Genomic DNA, 16,456 nt, shown 5'->3' on the forward strand with positions numbered 1-16,456 from the left:
TAATCCCACTGACTTTTGCCTTAACTAAGTGATATTGTAACAGTATTATATATTGTCTATCTGTGTTATCATAACGATTCACCCAGTATGCATGTATGTCCTTTTGTCATGTGTGTCTGTGTAGATCCAGCGTCGCAGAACTCCTCCTTCTCTTACACCCAGGAGGTTCTTGGGACCCAGCGTTCTCAGGCCTCCTCTCCCGGAGCAGAGTGCTCCCCCCGGCCTTCTGTGGTGGGGCGCGGGGGCCAGAGAGCTAGAGGAGATGGCCAGGACGGAGATGCAGCCTCTAATAGGTGTGCGCATGGAGGCAAATCTACGCACAAGATGTTGTGTGTAGATTTGCAACGCTTGTTGTATGAGACGTTGTTTCTGTGCTTGTTCTTAGTAATGTTACTGGCAGCGAGAGCAGAGATTCACAGTGTGGCTTCTGTCACGCTTCTAATGCAGAACTGGTATTACGTTAGTCTGTCTCCTCTGCACCTAGAAATATCATATTGATGTGATTCAGTATTGAAGCCAAACGGTTGACTGAAGCAAGTCCCATCATTTTTATTTTTTTTTAATTCATACACAATAGGGTTTTCAGTGGCTTTGTTTATTAAAAGATTGCTGGTGACACAAGCAACCCACACATTTTAAATGGATCAAGAAACAGATCGTGAATTTCTGTTGTCGTCCTTGCTTGTCATCCAGTAGCAGCTCGCACAGAGGTGGAGGAGCTCAGGCCCAGGCACAGACCCCCAATTCACCCGCAGATGTGGCCCACTTGGACCTTCCTGACCTGGGTGTGGAAGATGTCCTCGAGCTGCAGTTACAGCAGCTCACCGTGGCTCAGTTCACTGTGAGAACCATGCAGCATGCCATACCACTACTTAAGACAGGTGGGAGTCGCTGTAGTTTTTCTTTATTTAGTCCTTTTTTTTTCTTTCTTTTTGATCTCTTTCTGTTCATCTTCCTTTGCTGCTTGAGTAAACAGGAGTATTGTAAATATCCCCACTTCAGTATCCTTACACCGACTAGACGCTATCCAGTCTTATTTGATCTTGTGCAAAAAAAAAAAAAACCTCCTCTGCTTTTGTTCTCTCTGTCTCTCTCTCTCTCTCTCTCAGAAGGTCCGCACATGTTCTATCGTGTTCTGGAGCTGCTGTGTGATGCCGTCCTCCTGCTCGGGGACAGTGTTTGCGAGCTGGTCTGGGACGATCGCAGCCTGGTGGGGATGGAGCTGGCAAGTCAACACAACTCACGACAGCCTCTTATGTAGATGAATGGATACACTTCACTGAAACAGGGAGCTGGGTTGGCCACCAGACAGTTCGCAACAGACACACAAGCATACGGTACTCAACTGTCAAGGAGAACTGTGCGCTTGTGATTGAGCTGAATGAATTATGTTGGGTTTCAAGGCTTTCTGCTGGATACAAAGAGCTTCACTCGCACACATGCAAACTTCTTGTCTGCACCGCTTGATTTATCAAAGTTAAGAAGTGTTGGCTTTGTTTCTTGTGCATTAAACGTCCATACAATAGATTTAGTTAAACAGGTGTGGTTTTTTTTTTTTTATTCTAAGCCACACAGAATCATTTATTAGAGTCCCTGGCGGTTTAAAGATTATGCAGTTCAACTGTGGAATTTACATGCTTGTCAAGCCCAGGCTCCTGCTGCTCTCTGCTGTTTAATACATGCCCAGAGTCGTGCATCCTGAGAACTATTTTGTCATCTTTATGTGGAGAGCAGCGTTTGTATACCAGACCTCTTGGTTTTTCCAATGGGAACGAGCTGATCTGTGCGATGCACAAGGCGTGTACTGCCCCCTGCTGGTATTTATCCACTATTGTTCAATTTCAACATGTAGAACAAAGTGGCTGAGAATAGATTGTTCCAGTTTATTCACACCGAGATAGGGTGGATCTGTATCTCTTCCCAAAATAACCCTGAAATCTGATTACATTCAGTTGCTCAACCCCTGGAACGAACAATTTTCCTACTGGCTCCCAGCCAGCAGCTTGTGTTTGAATGTGTGAACATGCACGCAGTATGAGTCCACGCGCATGTGTTGGTGTGTTTGTGTTGCTTTTGTCTACATTTCTGTCTGTTAATATTTTGGTCTACGTTTCTGTTTGTGTGTACTCTAGAAGGAGAAGCTGCAAGCCTGCATGGAGTTACTGGGGGATATTCTCAGCTATCACCAGAACTGTTCAGCAGATATTCCCCATAGCTCTCAGGTTCAGCACAGAATGGCCTACATAGGCACTGCCATATTCACCATTAAACTCCTGCAGACCATCCTCCCTCCTGAGAAGGTGTGTGTGTGTTCGAGCAACCAAATCAAACAAAAGTATTATTTCCCAAAGTTAATATTTCTTTTAACCGCAAACAGGCGAGTGACAATCTCCCAGAAAACACAGCGACAGCTGTTTTCCACTTATGTTTGGACACGTCTTTGGGAAGTTTATTACCCAGCATGCAAGAGACAGCAGTGGCATATTTGGAGCAGGTGAACTCAGAAAGCCACGATCTGTACAGGAGGGTGACCAGAGCTGCTCTCTGGATGGAATCGACTTGTAACTTCCTCAAGGAAGTGCAAGCTGAGGTATAAACTGCATTACCTAATGAAACCAATAACCCTAATATATATTTTTAAACTAATTCATTGATTGATTTCTTGCCAAAGGGGGAAAAGAACTGGTTGGAGTTACTGGAACTGGCAGACCAAGCTATAGATGGCCTTCCGTTTCACCAGCACTTACCCATCATCAAAGAATGCGTTCACATGTGCTCTTACCTGTGAGACAGGCCTCTGATCTCTTTATTGCAATGCAAATTCAATCACATGCATTATTTGAAAAAGAAATGCTTTCGACTGTCCCTCCTTAGGTGGAAGTTTGATCAGCCCAGTCCCCTCCTCCAGAGTGAGAGCCAGAAACTCCTGCTCAAGCTGCTGTCCCATCCTTTACTGCCTGTCAAGAAGGAAACATATGAATGCACTTTAGACACGGTCAAGGTAAGAGCAAGCCGCTTTCAAGACAGCCGTTGTTTTGAATTAGTGTAAAGGGTCACGGCTCAAACATACCAGCCCGATGAAGCCTCTGAGTTGATCTGTTTGATTGAGCATCCATATTCAAATAAGTAAGACGAAGGTGGATGAGTCACAGCTCTTTGAATGCATGCTATATAACTTTCACTTGACATTTAAAATCAGTCTTTCTTTTCATTTTTCCAATCACTGTCTAGAGCTAAAAGGGAATAGAAACCCATGAATGTGAGCACATGTGAGAGGATGGGGATAATTTATGATGTGCTCTGGTGTGATTGCATATACCCCTAGGACTGCCTCGGCATCCAGAATCTGTCACGACGGGAACCGGCGGTGTGTGCCGGTGTTAACTTCATTCTCCACCACAGGGTGCTCTACGAAATAAGCGCTTTTGGACTCCAGGACTCTGCAGAAAAGGTAGATGTACTCGGTGTATTCTTTGTGGTTTCATATGCATTAGAGAGACTTAGACTTTTTTGGAAGTTTGAGTGAGGTCAGTATAGTCGCTTCCTTTATGTTAATGGTGGGGAGAGTTAAAAGTGATAAACGTTTGCAGGAAATTAAAATGATGGGAATTTGTGTGACCTTTGTGCGTATGTGTACACGTTAAAAAAATCTGTCACTTGAATAACTTGCGAGTACGTGCTTCATCGGCGTCACCTTTGTGAAATCAGCAGTTTACCTGTGATCTATAGGTGAGCGTGGCTGCCAAGGATATCCTGCTTTTCCTGCTCAAGGGACGATTGACGATGACAGCATCATCCTGGGACAGATTCAATGGGGCACTTTACCCGGTCATACCTATATTACAGGTGTTGTATATTAATTGTTTCAGGCAACAGAAATCCAGGAAATTCTTAATGAATATACATGAGATTTTCACTAGGCTGTCAAGAGTGATTTAATTCAATGAGGCTATACAGAGATGGGCCCACCATGTCAACAACAGACCATACGGAACCACCTCTAATCAAAGCGATGCAGATTTTATTTACTGTCGCACTGCTTAGCTGGAATTCCCCGTTGTTTACTTTTTTTTGTCTGCCAAGACGATCTGAAAATTTCATCTGCGTCTGTGTGTGTTTGCGGCAGGGCTATGCCAGCACTGAAGACTCGCTTGGAAACTGTGTCCTGCTGATAAGTGACGTGTCGGATGTGGCGAGAGATGCATTGTGCCCACGTACAGCCGGGCTAAAATCAGCGCTCCGACTCCTTTTCACTAAACAGCCCGCGTGAGTCTGATCTCTGGGTCTTCCTATTGTCTTGTGGTTGGTATCATGTGCTTCGGAGTGTGTATGTGTTGTTTCTTTTAGATGTGTGTGATGTGTATGCTGTTTGTCTGGTATGTTGATTTTGATGTTTGGTCTCGGGATGTTTTTGCTCATCAGACACACTCCTGCGAGCCACTTTTAGTGGACATATTTTTGCTGTACGTAGCAGTTAGTTGATGTGATCATCAAGCCTTTTAAATGCTCTTTGAGGTTTGTGTAAAAGTGCTTCCCATCAGGTCCCAGTCTATGAATATTGATAGAGATGGAAATGAACACCAATGAAGCCTTGGTAAATTTTGGCAGCAGCTAATAGATTTGTCTGCCCGGTCCAGAAATTATGCTAATATGCTAATATTTGCACCCATTACTCAGTGCTGTAACACAGAGGAAAGTTTATGCTGTATTGTGCAAATAATGTGATTTTGTGATCTATTAATATTACGGTTTGATTTACAGTGCAGTTCTTAACTACAAGGGTTGCCTTAATTCTGGTATTACTCATTATTAACAGTGTAAGAATAGCAGCAGTGCAACAAATCCTGCCCCACTTAACCAGCGGTGATGATGCAAATACCACCAGGCCAGACTTGGACAAGTTATTGATTTCCTCCCTCCCCAACATCTACTGCCTCAGAAACCCTGTAGACATCACACTTGACTCCAGCAACAAGTCTGTCCTAAAGGTATAAATCCATATGCACAATGATATTATGACTTGCGTACAAACATACGTATTAGTTACTGTATCTAATGTTGGTCAGGTGGAGTCGGTGGAGAAGCTGTTTTGTATCCTGCACTCGGACACTGTTGCCATCTCCCTCAGAAGGTCGGCTGCAGAACAGCTGTCTGTGGTGCTTCAAGGTGAGGCGTCTGCAAAGGGTGATCGCGCCGACAATGAGTGTCAAAAGAGGGGAGATTATGAAAAAAAAAAAAAAAAGTCACTGTTTCTGTGCTGCAGAGTATGTGTTTGGGTGTCATGGTCAAAATGATAACCATATAATCAGGATACCAATATGGTACTGATTGAGTTATGCTGGAAATAAGAGGTAAGTAATTTTTGATGCTGTACAAAAAAAGGAAAAAAATCTGCATTCAAAATTGTTTTGAGATCAAATCACATTATTTTCATATGTGTATTATCAAAATGATATCGTTATTTCATTCTTTTTATTATCACAGTTATTAATCAGACATCCTTGCCAACCCAAAACATCCGGCCCCTTACCCGTATCCTAAAGTGGGACACCAAAACTCTTTTGAACTTTCTTCTTTTGTTGCAATCCACAGCAAATAACGATTTTGTATTCCTCGTTGAATATGCCATCAGTGGGTCGGCCATTACTAAATAAAAAAAAAATAAAAAAAGTTTGTTGACTTTGGTGAAAAGTAGCCCAAATAAATAACAGTTTTTCATACCAGCCTCTCAACACAGGCAAATGGACTGCCAGTGAAGCCCAGAGTTTATGGAATTACTAGTGATTGAGTATTACCAGTTTTAAAAGAAGCATACCCTACAGAAGAGAGATCAACATGAACAAAGATTCAAATTCATGCTGAGAAAAAGATTGGTGCGTATTGTCATTCTGTGATATTTTGACCAAAGCGTGTCACAGACATTTCATTAAGACACCAGGAAGTTGTGCAACTCGCGGAAAAAAGGACACGTTATGTCTCCTCTTAACAGCTCACATTTGTATTGTCCTGATGTTTCCGAGCTCACTTTTAAACCACCCACGCAGTCTACTTACGGGAGACGTCTCCACAGCATAGAGAAGTATGTCTTAAAATGCAGAGCTGACAGTAGTTACAGTTCTTGTCTTTTTAAATTAGCCTCACAGTTTCACAGTTTGCACCAGCAAATGTGAGACTGGTGAGATCGTTGATGTTCTGTGTGAGTCAAGTGTTTTTTTTAATCGCATGGTGAAAATAAAAAAAAAAAGCAGCTTTTAAAAGTTTGATGAATGACTGAAAGTTTTCCCCTTCGTGGAAAGTAGGATTGCCATATGTTTGAGACAAAAATAGACAGCAATCATGCAAATGTTCATTGATTCGTGTTAAATTGTTCTTTCTCTCCCTTACAGACACAGCAATGCACCCGGTGTTGAAGAATCTTGGTATAACAGATAAAGTCGTTTATTTCATTACGGAGAGTGTAAATGGCAACAAGGTAAGAGCAAACCGCTTCGGCAGAGCTACAAATGGACGTTCACTGAATGAATTCCTGTTCTGACATGAATTAGTTCAAAGTGTTTGCGTGAGTGCATGTGGAGTAAAGCTACTGAGGCGTGTGTGTGACAGGCGGATGAAATGGCCTCTGTTAATAGTGTCAGACAGGCCCCCGTCTGCAGTGTATTTTGCCCCCTAGTCACTGCAGTTTGCTGATCATTCCCAGTGCTAGAATCATAAACCGCCAGGGTCCAACATGTCTGCTTGCTTGGAGGTGGGAGATCAGGGCGACAGAAACTTAACTCAGACAGCATAAGAGGAAAGGCTGCAGGTTGTATTGTGTCGCTGTTCCCCTGCGCCTGTGACCAGTCATTAAGTCGTAGTTCAGCTTATATGAATCGGCAGTTAAGAGACTCCTGTGTGTGTATGTGACATACAGAATGCCTGTGTGTGTTTTTCCCTGCAATTAAACACCAAGTGAGTATGTTGCTGTTCTCCCCAGAGCTTTGATTGTCTGCTGGAGCCGTGCGTATGCATCTTGAGAAAACTTGTGTATGCCGATCCGTCTCTGAGGCACAGCCTGGCACAGCGCAACCTCCTGCTCGTCACGCTGCTCAGGGGTACACTTACAACACAACTCATTAAGTAGCAGCTACGCACATTGTGTGCTGTGGCTCTGGGGCAAAGTCACAAGTTGTCGACTGATGCAGAGCTTTTAAACATGTTGTCACACGGTAGCAAGGGGCATATGTATGATGCAACTTGTTGCTGTGGAGCCCGGCTCGACACCAGCAGCCTCATATTAACAGTAGATGGTAATAAAGAGGGCAGCTTAAACAGCTGCTGCATCATATATAGTTCAATTCTCAGTCTTTTATATTGAATTGGGCAGCATTTGATTTAAATTGAATACTTCCAAATACACATGAAAGTAGATTTATCCTATAAGAATGACAGAGAATACAGCTCTACTGACAGATTTGTCTAAAAAGAGATTTTTCTTTCTTTCTTTTCTTTAGATAATTAGTGTAAGCTTTCTCATCTTTAGTTTAAAAGGATTAGTGTGACATCAGAATGAAGTTTCACACCCAGTTTTTCTTCCTGAAGCATGTGGTTATTATTTACACTGTATTATTTCTTCATTGTAGCGTCACTGGTACTGAAGGAGAACCAAGGCAATGGAAGTGAGATTGCCATCCTTATGAGCTTACTGCTATTTGACGAGATTGCCAGCATTGGAACATGGTTGGTTGATTTTTTTTTTTTTTTCCCCACTTGAAGCTCTCCACGCCGCTACTGTTTTATTTTGCATTCATTTCGTATTTCGTCCTGCTGTGTGATTTTACTTATTTATTCATTGTTGACATCAGGTCAGACAAGTCTGCCAGAGGCGTGACCCTCTCATCGTTCTCTTTACCACTGACAGCAGTACGCAGGTAGAGCTACGAAGAAATGAAGCCATGTTGCCCACTTACCGCCACATCACAAAATCACTTTCCAAACATTCTTTACTAAGTTTTAATCTTTGCTTAATGTTCCCCCGAAGGTACAGCATTCCCTTTCAGGCAGCGACCCACCACGCTGTGAGCCCGTATTGCTGCGTCTTGCCTCCTGCTGCAGACCTCCTCACCCTTAGCCCCGCCCGCCAAGTCCTGCAGGTGGCCTGGAACGCTGCTTGGCATTCTGGGATAGATAACCTCCTGGAGAAGCTGCACGCTGTAGCTTGCGATTCTTCCGAGTAAGATTCCTTATGCCTCCCGGGTTTGTGTGTGGTGACATCCTTATGTTGTCTTGGGATTTTCTTTTCTTTTTCTAAAGTCTCTTCTCATATTCTGATTTAAAGATCTGACTAAAAAAGTATATTTCAGACTAGAGCAAACTGCATTGTTAAAGCTAGGTTAAAGCTGTAACAGTTTGTGATTATTCTGTACGTTCATGTAGAATTATTGGTCCATTAAAGTTTACTATATATTGGTTCAGTTTGAGGCGGAAATTGCCAGATGTTGGAGTCAATGGCCATAACAGTAGGCAGGCTTTTCTAACTGAGCAGACTTTTACATATCACTCTTGTAAAACACTGTCTCCTGTGGGATGTTTAGTGAAGTATTAGAATCAGAGTCTCGGCATATTCCGTTTCATCTGTCTTCATTTGCTGCTAATGTGACCTAATTCAAACAAATGAGCAGATTCGTCTAATGTTTTAACCAGCTTGATTAAGGAAAAGACATTTGAAGCACACTGTGGATAGAGCTATCCATCTGAACAGAGGTATGACTGGGAGAAGAGTAGGTGGATTAGTCTGTGACAGTTGAGACGCATCTTCTTGTTGTGAATGCAGATCAATAGAGTTGTACTATCATGGCGTAATTAAAGCCTGGTGTGATCATGGCTACCACTGCTTGACTCTGAGCAAACCTTTCTCTTCCGATGGCTCATAAATATCCCTGTGGATTAGTGATCAAATATGTTTGTTAATGCAGTCATTAGTATGCATCTTCGGGGGCTGTTTATGCTACAAACTTGTCAGCACATCAATATTCATGTTTTTTTTGTTTTGTTTTTTTAAACCACCATAACTCCGTCCTCCCCACAGATTTCATCCTGACTTAAAGCTGTCAGAAGTTCAGCTTCTGTCGCTGCAGACCATGCACCTCCCGTCTGCGCTACAGGACTGCATCCAGGCCATCGTCACCGCCTCGGGGCACAGATCGGTGGCCTCCGCCCTCTCTAGGCTCTGCCTCTACTTGTTAATTGACAGACTGGCTCTGCCACACGTTCCCACCCACAGCTGCGGAGACACCCTGCACTCCCTCAGCTGGCAGGCAGCGCTGACCAGGTACACTGCAGGAGCATTCAGGCAGGATTCATGTGCCGTGTGGACGTGAACGCTTTAGGACGGTTGAAGGTTCCCTAAAGAAACATTGCAACATCATTTTATTGGTCTGTTCTTTTAACATGTATATAACTCCATGTGTTTTTCTCTCCTAGCTTATCTGCTCCGTTTTATATTGAATCAAATACACATATTCATATTACGATTATTTTGACTTCAATGATTAGCTTATTTTCAGATCAAGTCACTATGAATTCACACATATTCTATGTGAATGTACATTCACATATTTCAATTTCTTTTGTTTCCCTCGACTGATTTATTTCAAGTGGTTTTCTTTCTTGCAGCATCTTCTGCTTCTCTTTTATTTTTTTAAAATTTGTTATTTAAACTGTGCTTTAATGAACCACCAACAACATAATTAAAACCATGAGCTGATGGCATTTTACCGGACTGGAATATGTGATCATTGTTTCACGAACGCTCCCCCCCTTGTTGTCACATTCCCTGTTTCTTCCCCCGGCAGGTTTCTCCAGGTGCGCCCAGCCTGTGTTGAGGATGAAAGGTTGCTGGTGGGAATTGTGACATTTCTGAATGCCTACTTCAAACAGACTCGCGCAGAGTTTGTGTCTGACGCAGAAGACGGGGACCTGCGCTGGATACTGGAGCTGCTTCTAAACCAGGTACAGATTCATTTTCACTTTCCAGACGAGCAGGAAAGTAAATCTTATTTTACCGGGGTTTTGACTGAAAAGGATGGTGACACAATGGGATCTATGTTACGTTTTAGTTGGGACGTGGAAGCATTGGCAGTGGTTAAAGATGTGGATTAAGATAAGAAATCCTCATTTAACAATCTTCACATTCTTAAACATATGTGCTTTTCTTATTTATGTGTGAGACTGTAGCCTTTTATATATGTGTGTCTGTGTACCAGTATGATATAATACTCCTATAAGCATCTCCATTAACCAGTAATCTGGTTGGGCTCCCTCCTCTTCAGCACTTTACTAGCAATGCTTGAATAAATCCCGCGCATTGTCATACAAGCCGAACATATTGCTGTCTCACAACAACAGAAAACAACATCAAGGCCTTTCCCCTCAGACAGATTACATCCCGAGCTCTTAAAACAAATCCGGATTTATATTTTTGCCCGAGGAAAAGAATTGCCAAACTCTTTGAGCAAGGAGAGCTACTCTTTGGATTTAATCTCACCTTGGATTCCTCATTAATGTGTGTGTAAACAATAAGTTCTCCCCGGGCGGCTAAAGCAGACTTGGAGTGAATGCCTGGTAGGGGTGAGCGGCGCCGCGCTGTTCTGTCTTTTCTTTAATTACTGAGCTGTTTCAGGAGCATCTGTCGCTTCATACTCTTGCACCAGCAAGCTAGTCTGTGCTCACTGCTCAGGAAGAAATTCATCAGAAAAGATTTCTTCTTCTTTTTTTCGGTATATTTGAAATTCGGTCAAATCGTTTTGAATTTGGAAAGCTTTGGAGACACGAATAACTTTTGTTTTGCAGCTCACAAATAATCCCAACTATGTGCAGAAAACTTTATTTATCCCATCAGTGGGCAATTAATGGTGTAGCCCTGAAGGTGATGAATGCTTTCACCACGGTGATGCGTTTTAAACAGTGAACAAAGAAGAGACTGCTAGTTAGCTGTTGATAGAGACGAGCAAGAATGCATTGGAAATGTCGAACCCGAATGAGTTTTACAGTTCCATTACCTTCCATTTATTCAACAATCCCCCAAGGAGACAGCAGCTCTCCTTCATTTGCTGCTTGGTGTGGAGACCCAGGCTTCACCTCAGAGCCCCAGGGAGCCCGAAGAGCTAAAGAACCACGTCAGCCAGAGACTGCAGAGAGAGCTCACCGGCTTCTTTAACACCTTACTGCTCAGACTCTCACACACCACCGACAGGTAGGGTGTCGCCAAGTTTCAAGTCGTCAAATGTTTTCTTGCAATTTGAATATCAGTTGTTTTATATGAAACATCACAAGCTAATAATGTGGAACGTGTGTTTCCGTTCTCGTGAAAAATAGATTAAACTGAATTTGTACTGCTTGTTAATGAATGAGAGTGTATCCTAATCCCTTATCCAACTATTCTGTCCAACTCAGTTGATATCAAAGACAAAAGAAGAAAAATAATAAAAAATGTTTAGTGTTGTGTTTTCCGATTATTAGTTTTTTTTTTTTCCCCTCTGCCTGTGTGATTTGCTCGTTTTCTCGCTGTCGCCTTTCCTGTCTGTCCAGACTATGTTTGGCATTAGCGGGGCCTTTCAAGAGCCAGCTGGCAGGCCATTTGCTTCAGAGCCTGCGGGTGTCCGATGCCCCGCGTTTCTATGGCCTTCCCAGCCTGGAGAGGACATTGCAGGGCATGGTCAGCCTGACTGCCCAGCCTGGCTGGAGTTCTCACTGCCCTGACCTGGAGCCCGGCTCCCTCTGCTCCAAGTATCTCAGTGGATTATTAGAGGTGTGTGTTTTGCCCATCAGCCTGTTTTTGCATGTGGTGTGTGTGCTCGCGCATATGCTCATGTGTTGACTGGGTCCATGCCAGCCCCCCCGCTCGCTCATCAAATATAAGAATGCCTACAGAAAAATGTGTAAAAGCAGAAACAGTACTTTCTGAGGAATTAATTAAAATTCTGGAAAATGTAGTTACGGGACATTAATTGCAATGTGTAAAAAAATCTCATTGATTAGACATGCCACACTGTGAAGATGCTGATGAGATTAATTAACCTTGTTTTTTTTCCATCTGTTCAGCTGTTCAACAGCCCATAAAACAATAGCCTAACGCAGCATAGACCAGCTTGTACAGCAGTCCTCAGCACAGAGGTGTCCAAACTGTTGTTTTTGTTTGTGAACGAAGAACCCTGCGGAATACGCCATCCTGTTTACACCACACACACCTCTTTATTTTCTTTGTTTGACTGGAAAGCTTTCAGAATCATTCGATTTATAAAAAAAAATAGATAAAAGGAAAGGAACTGAGATTGGCAGTTAATTCCCTAAGATTTTTTTTTGTCATCTGCTTCCATCGGATACTGTGAGTCATTGAACTCTTTTACCCCTTTAAACCCTCTGGCCCACATCTCACCTGACACTCCTGGCAACTTAGGGCCCTAAAGCTCAGCAGGCCTTTGGCTCCTCATTTCATGTGCTCTTTAGTGCAGTATCAAATGCTGATGGCAAACAAAAACAATGACTCTCTTAGCTGCATTCAAGTTTTATTTAGCTGCTGTACATGACATGCGCATAGTTAGGAGTTACTGTTTGTTCAGTAGTCTGACTTTGCTTCTTTTGTTTTTCTGACACAGCAACTTCAAATAACAGTAAATCTTTTATTCATTCCAGACACGACAAATACGCAGGATAGCATTGCTGTGATTGATATTTTTCCATTAACTACTGTGTTCCCCGTGCAGGTCATCTCCTCATTTTATGTTGAGTGGGGAGGTAATTCCTTGTCTTTCATGGGGAAAGGTGTGACCAAGAATGCCATCATCTGTTTGCTTCATTTGTCACATGAGATGATGGCCAAAATCAAGGACAAGGCAAGTGTCGACCTGCTTTCATACGTGAAATCGAATGCATGTGTAGATTTGCAGTACTGGCTGTTTGTAGCGTCAGAACGCCACACAGTTTAAACGAAAGCCACGTTTCTTCACCAGGACTTGATTTCTCAATGGTCTTTGGGAAATGAGGGAACTACTGAGGAAGCCAGTGCGTCTCAGCTGGGTTTGGCATGGCTTATCCCCCTGTGGGTGGACCGAGATCAAGAGGTAAAGATAGTCACCAGCTTCCAACTTTTCTAAGGTTATTTGAATGCATCAATCGCTACTTGAATTCTGTATGAATTCAGTAAGACGAGACAGTCCAAAATATCCAGGATGCATCAGTCTGCATCCTCACTTTATAAACTCCTCCGTGATGGAAAGAAGTTTTAGATCTTTGGCTTTTGGGAGGGGATATAACGCGTGACAGTTGTACCAGATCTCGCACACAATAACATGCACATGACAGCTTCTCTTACAAAAGTCTGTCTTTTCCCACACACGTCAGTCTAAGAGTGTCCCTAGGCAAAGAAGAATGCCTTTGCTATTAACAATTGAAGCACTTCTCTAGAATTAAGAAAAACCAACATTGCCAAATCTTGCATTTAATAATCCTATAGTTAGGTATTCCATTACATCAGGAGCTTGTACAAAGTCCATTTTTACTCTGCAGATGTGTGCACATCTTGGTTTCTACAGGCATCGATCTTTCCCTTTATTCATTTATTTCATTTTCTCAAACATAAGCCTTAATGGATGTCCCCCCTCCCGTCCTGTCAGGTGAGGTTTGCCAGCCTTGGTTTAGGTGCCGCTCTGTCCTCGAGGCCCAGTGGGTGCCAGGCTCTGTGCGCCAGCTGTCAGAACATCAGCGGAGGTCTGTGGGGAACGTTGCTCAACATCCTCCTGGATCAGCAGGAGAGCAGCATGGTCCGCAGAGAGGTACAGCACGAGAGCCGCAGCTCCGTTCTGTATTCACTATGACACAGAAACCTGTCGCATTTTCTACTGCTATCGATTCCAAGTTACAGATATTAGACAGTTTGTTTCTGTTGTGGCAGATCGATAGATGAAAAGCTTTACGTTGCAAATTGTCAATGTTTATTACTTACTGTTCTTACACTGTTATTAAACAGTTCACTTGATCAGTTGTAAGAAAATAAGGCTGAACTACAATGTATTACTGGCCAAATACAGGCAGATGGCACTGTTGCTGGTGCTGTCCAAACTTAACCCTCTCTGTGTGTGTGTGTGTGTGTGTGTGTGTGTGTGTGTGTGTGTGTGTGTGTGTGTGTGTGCGCTTTTCTCTCTCTACTTTTGTGGTTTGTGTGTCCAGGCTGCATTTATCTTGCAGAACTTGCTGGTGATGCCTATGCCTGCCAATGCAGAGGAAGCCAAGGACTCCCACTGGCAGGTCAGCAGATCTGCCAGACCGTTAAAAAGCTTTTACAGACCATGAACTTTTTTTTTTTTTTTCCTCCCTCTCTTTCTGTTTTTCTCTGTCTGGATCCCCTCTAGTTCGCTGCCTTTCTATTCCTAATCCCACTCATCCCTGTTTTTGGGACTGGATTAAAGCTGTAATGGGTTGCGGGCATACAAAGGAATTCACTTTCTATGTCAGAACACCAGAAGCATCCTAAATTAGGATGCAGTTACTTGTGTAGGGAGCTGCATGTTGGAAAGCTATTCTAGATTTGGTGTTGAAAATGTTCAAAGGGCTCAACAGAGCGAATAATGAAACAAAAGAATGTACTTGGTGACGAGCTGTGCAGGAGCTTTTTTGGGGCGAAAAATAAACACAAAACAATAAAACTAGGACACGTAATGTCACCCCACTGATGTGAAGTGACATTTTTTTAAATGTCTTAGAACGATGCCACATCTTAACATATACGTTTAACCTGCCTTGACCTTGTTTTTTCTTTTTGTATGACCATACAAATGTTCACAAATCTTTCCTCTCTGCATTCACTTCTACTCCTCCAGCACCCATGTGTCCACGATGAAGTGACCAGTGTGTCCTTGGTGGGTCTTCCAGCGCTGCAGGCTCTGCTCTACCACTGTCAATATTTCCAAAGTGTGGCTCTCTCTGCCTCTATTTGTTACCGTGGCAGGTACACCTTCCATCTCCAACCTGGTGGTAGCAGTGGTCCCAGCATTCATGAGAGCACTTCAGAGGGTAAGTCCAGATTCGCAGTAACTCCATGTCTCCATGTTGGATTACAGAGAGAAAAGGCAATTATATCTGCACTTATGTGTAAGTTTCTACCTTTGTGTCGCATGGGAGTGTGTTTAATTTAGTGTATGCACTTGTCTAGATTCTGAGAATTCTTTGTGGTTTTGGAGATGTGAACCCCCACCCCCCACCACCGACTCCAGCAGACCCTCCAGCTCACTCTCCACCTCCAGCACTGTGGTTAGCAATTCTCTTGTAGGTTTTTTTTCTACATTTCTACATTTCTTCTTTTTTTTTTTTTATTTGTACATATTGTCTTGTATGAGCAAAAAACGCACTAATTGGCAACTGTGAAAGGGCTGCCGTGTAATTTGAGGGGAGATTTCCAACATCAAAGTGAAAATCCCTTTTTCTTGCCATTATTCTGCCACGCTTTAACTTTCAAAACCTCAATTACGTCTGCCGCATATCTCACTGCTTTTTGAGCAGGAAAAGGTAAAATTTTTCTTTAGGAAAAGGTTCTAGCTAGAGAGTGTTGTGGAGAAATTAGAGTCGAATCCCGCGTTGGTCAGCCGTCCATTGGGGAGTTTATTGAACAAACCGTCACAGCAAATGTGCATACAGAATGTACAAAATGTCCGACGAGCTCATCTAGTGACACCCTTTTATACCGTTTTATCATAACAAGTGTACGTGGCCCTCTCCGGAGGCGCCTAGCTTTCGCAGTTTATCATAAACACGCTCCTTCTAACTATCAACAATATTCTGAACCAGTCAACAAGGCCCAGGATGTAACTAGGCCAGAAGTCATGAACATGTCATGACATCCTTCTCCCACAAGAGTCAGTTTGCACTGCCTAACCCACAATTAACTCCTAAAACTCTTAACCATAACTGATATCACACAATGCTACAATATCACAATATGTGCCAATTTACTTGCCTATAGTACCTGCAGCCTTCCCAGTGAGAAACTTAGGTAACTTACTCATAACGCTGCTTTTTTTTCTAGTAATACTGTTAATTACGTTTCGTCTGAAGCTGCCCAACACACAGGTATTACGATGAGTCACTCCTCACCACATCCTGACATGAGTATGTTCTTGCATTTATAACACAACTAGCAGCCTCTTCAGCGTGACCCAGTTCACCGGATGTTATCAGTGAAAGTATACTTCAAAGCTTGTCAGTTTGTTGTCTTTTTTTATTGTTTTATTATTTAGATTTCACCAAACTTAAACTCTCGGTTGTGTGTTTTTTTTTATCTTTTAGTTATCAGTAACCTTCACTGTCTTTACTCTGCGTCACATGATTCCACTGTTCCACAATTCTTTCTACACACTCAAACTTCGCAAATCTCCAGCATTTGTGACATCAGTCACTTATAATGGCAATCTTAGCCTGTGGGTGGTAA

At 42.8% G+C, this 16,456-nt stretch overlaps 1 protein-coding gene across 2 annotated transcripts in view; it reads left to right on the forward strand.

Moving 5' to 3' along the window:
- The window catches only part of rttn (rotatin), a 32,164-nt gene that overhangs the window by 4,257 nt on the left and 11,451 nt on the right, over window positions 1-16,456 (forward strand). The window contains exons 8-34 of one of the 2 annotated variants that reach the window (XM_075452485.1): window positions 125-293; window positions 694-881; window positions 1,110-1,225; window positions 2,133-2,300; window positions 2,378-2,590; window positions 2,672-2,784; window positions 2,875-3,001; window positions 3,326-3,451; window positions 3,730-3,846; window positions 4,127-4,266; window positions 4,817-4,988; window positions 5,067-5,166; window positions 6,387-6,472; window positions 6,974-7,091; window positions 7,620-7,716; window positions 7,842-7,907; window positions 8,018-8,209; window positions 9,065-9,307; window positions 9,831-9,987; window positions 11,064-11,230; window positions 11,566-11,785; window positions 12,741-12,869; window positions 12,987-13,097; window positions 13,650-13,808; window positions 14,203-14,280; window positions 14,853-15,045; window positions 15,185-15,297. In XM_075452485.1, the coding sequence (XP_075308600.1) occupies window positions 125-293; window positions 694-881; window positions 1,110-1,225; window positions 2,133-2,300; window positions 2,378-2,590; window positions 2,672-2,784; window positions 2,875-3,001; window positions 3,326-3,451; window positions 3,730-3,846; window positions 4,127-4,266; window positions 4,817-4,988; window positions 5,067-5,166; window positions 6,387-6,472; window positions 6,974-7,091; window positions 7,620-7,716; window positions 7,842-7,907; window positions 8,018-8,209; window positions 9,065-9,307; window positions 9,831-9,987; window positions 11,064-11,230; window positions 11,566-11,785; window positions 12,741-12,869; window positions 12,987-13,097; window positions 13,650-13,808; window positions 14,203-14,280; window positions 14,853-15,045; window positions 15,185-15,297 (3,878 nt within the window). Of the gene's footprint in view, window positions 1-124; window positions 294-693; window positions 882-1,109; window positions 1,226-1,257; window positions 1,338-2,132; window positions 2,301-2,377; window positions 2,591-2,671; window positions 2,785-2,874; window positions 3,002-3,325; window positions 3,452-3,729; window positions 3,847-4,126; window positions 4,267-4,816; window positions 4,989-5,066; window positions 5,167-6,386; window positions 6,473-6,973; window positions 7,092-7,619; window positions 7,717-7,841; window positions 7,908-8,017; window positions 8,210-9,064; window positions 9,308-9,830; window positions 9,988-11,063; window positions 11,231-11,565; window positions 11,786-12,740; window positions 12,870-12,986; window positions 13,098-13,649; window positions 13,809-14,202; window positions 14,281-14,852; window positions 15,046-15,184; window positions 15,298-16,456 lie in introns of those variants that run through there. The other variant, XM_075452484.1, reaches the window with a different exon arrangement.

Source organism: Odontesthes bonariensis, chromosome 20 (genome assembly GCF_027942865.1).
Source record: "Odontesthes bonariensis isolate fOdoBon6 chromosome 20, fOdoBon6.hap1, whole genome shotgun sequence".
Classification (NCBI taxonomy): Eukaryota; Metazoa; Chordata; class Actinopteri; order Atheriniformes; family Atherinopsidae; genus Odontesthes; species Odontesthes bonariensis.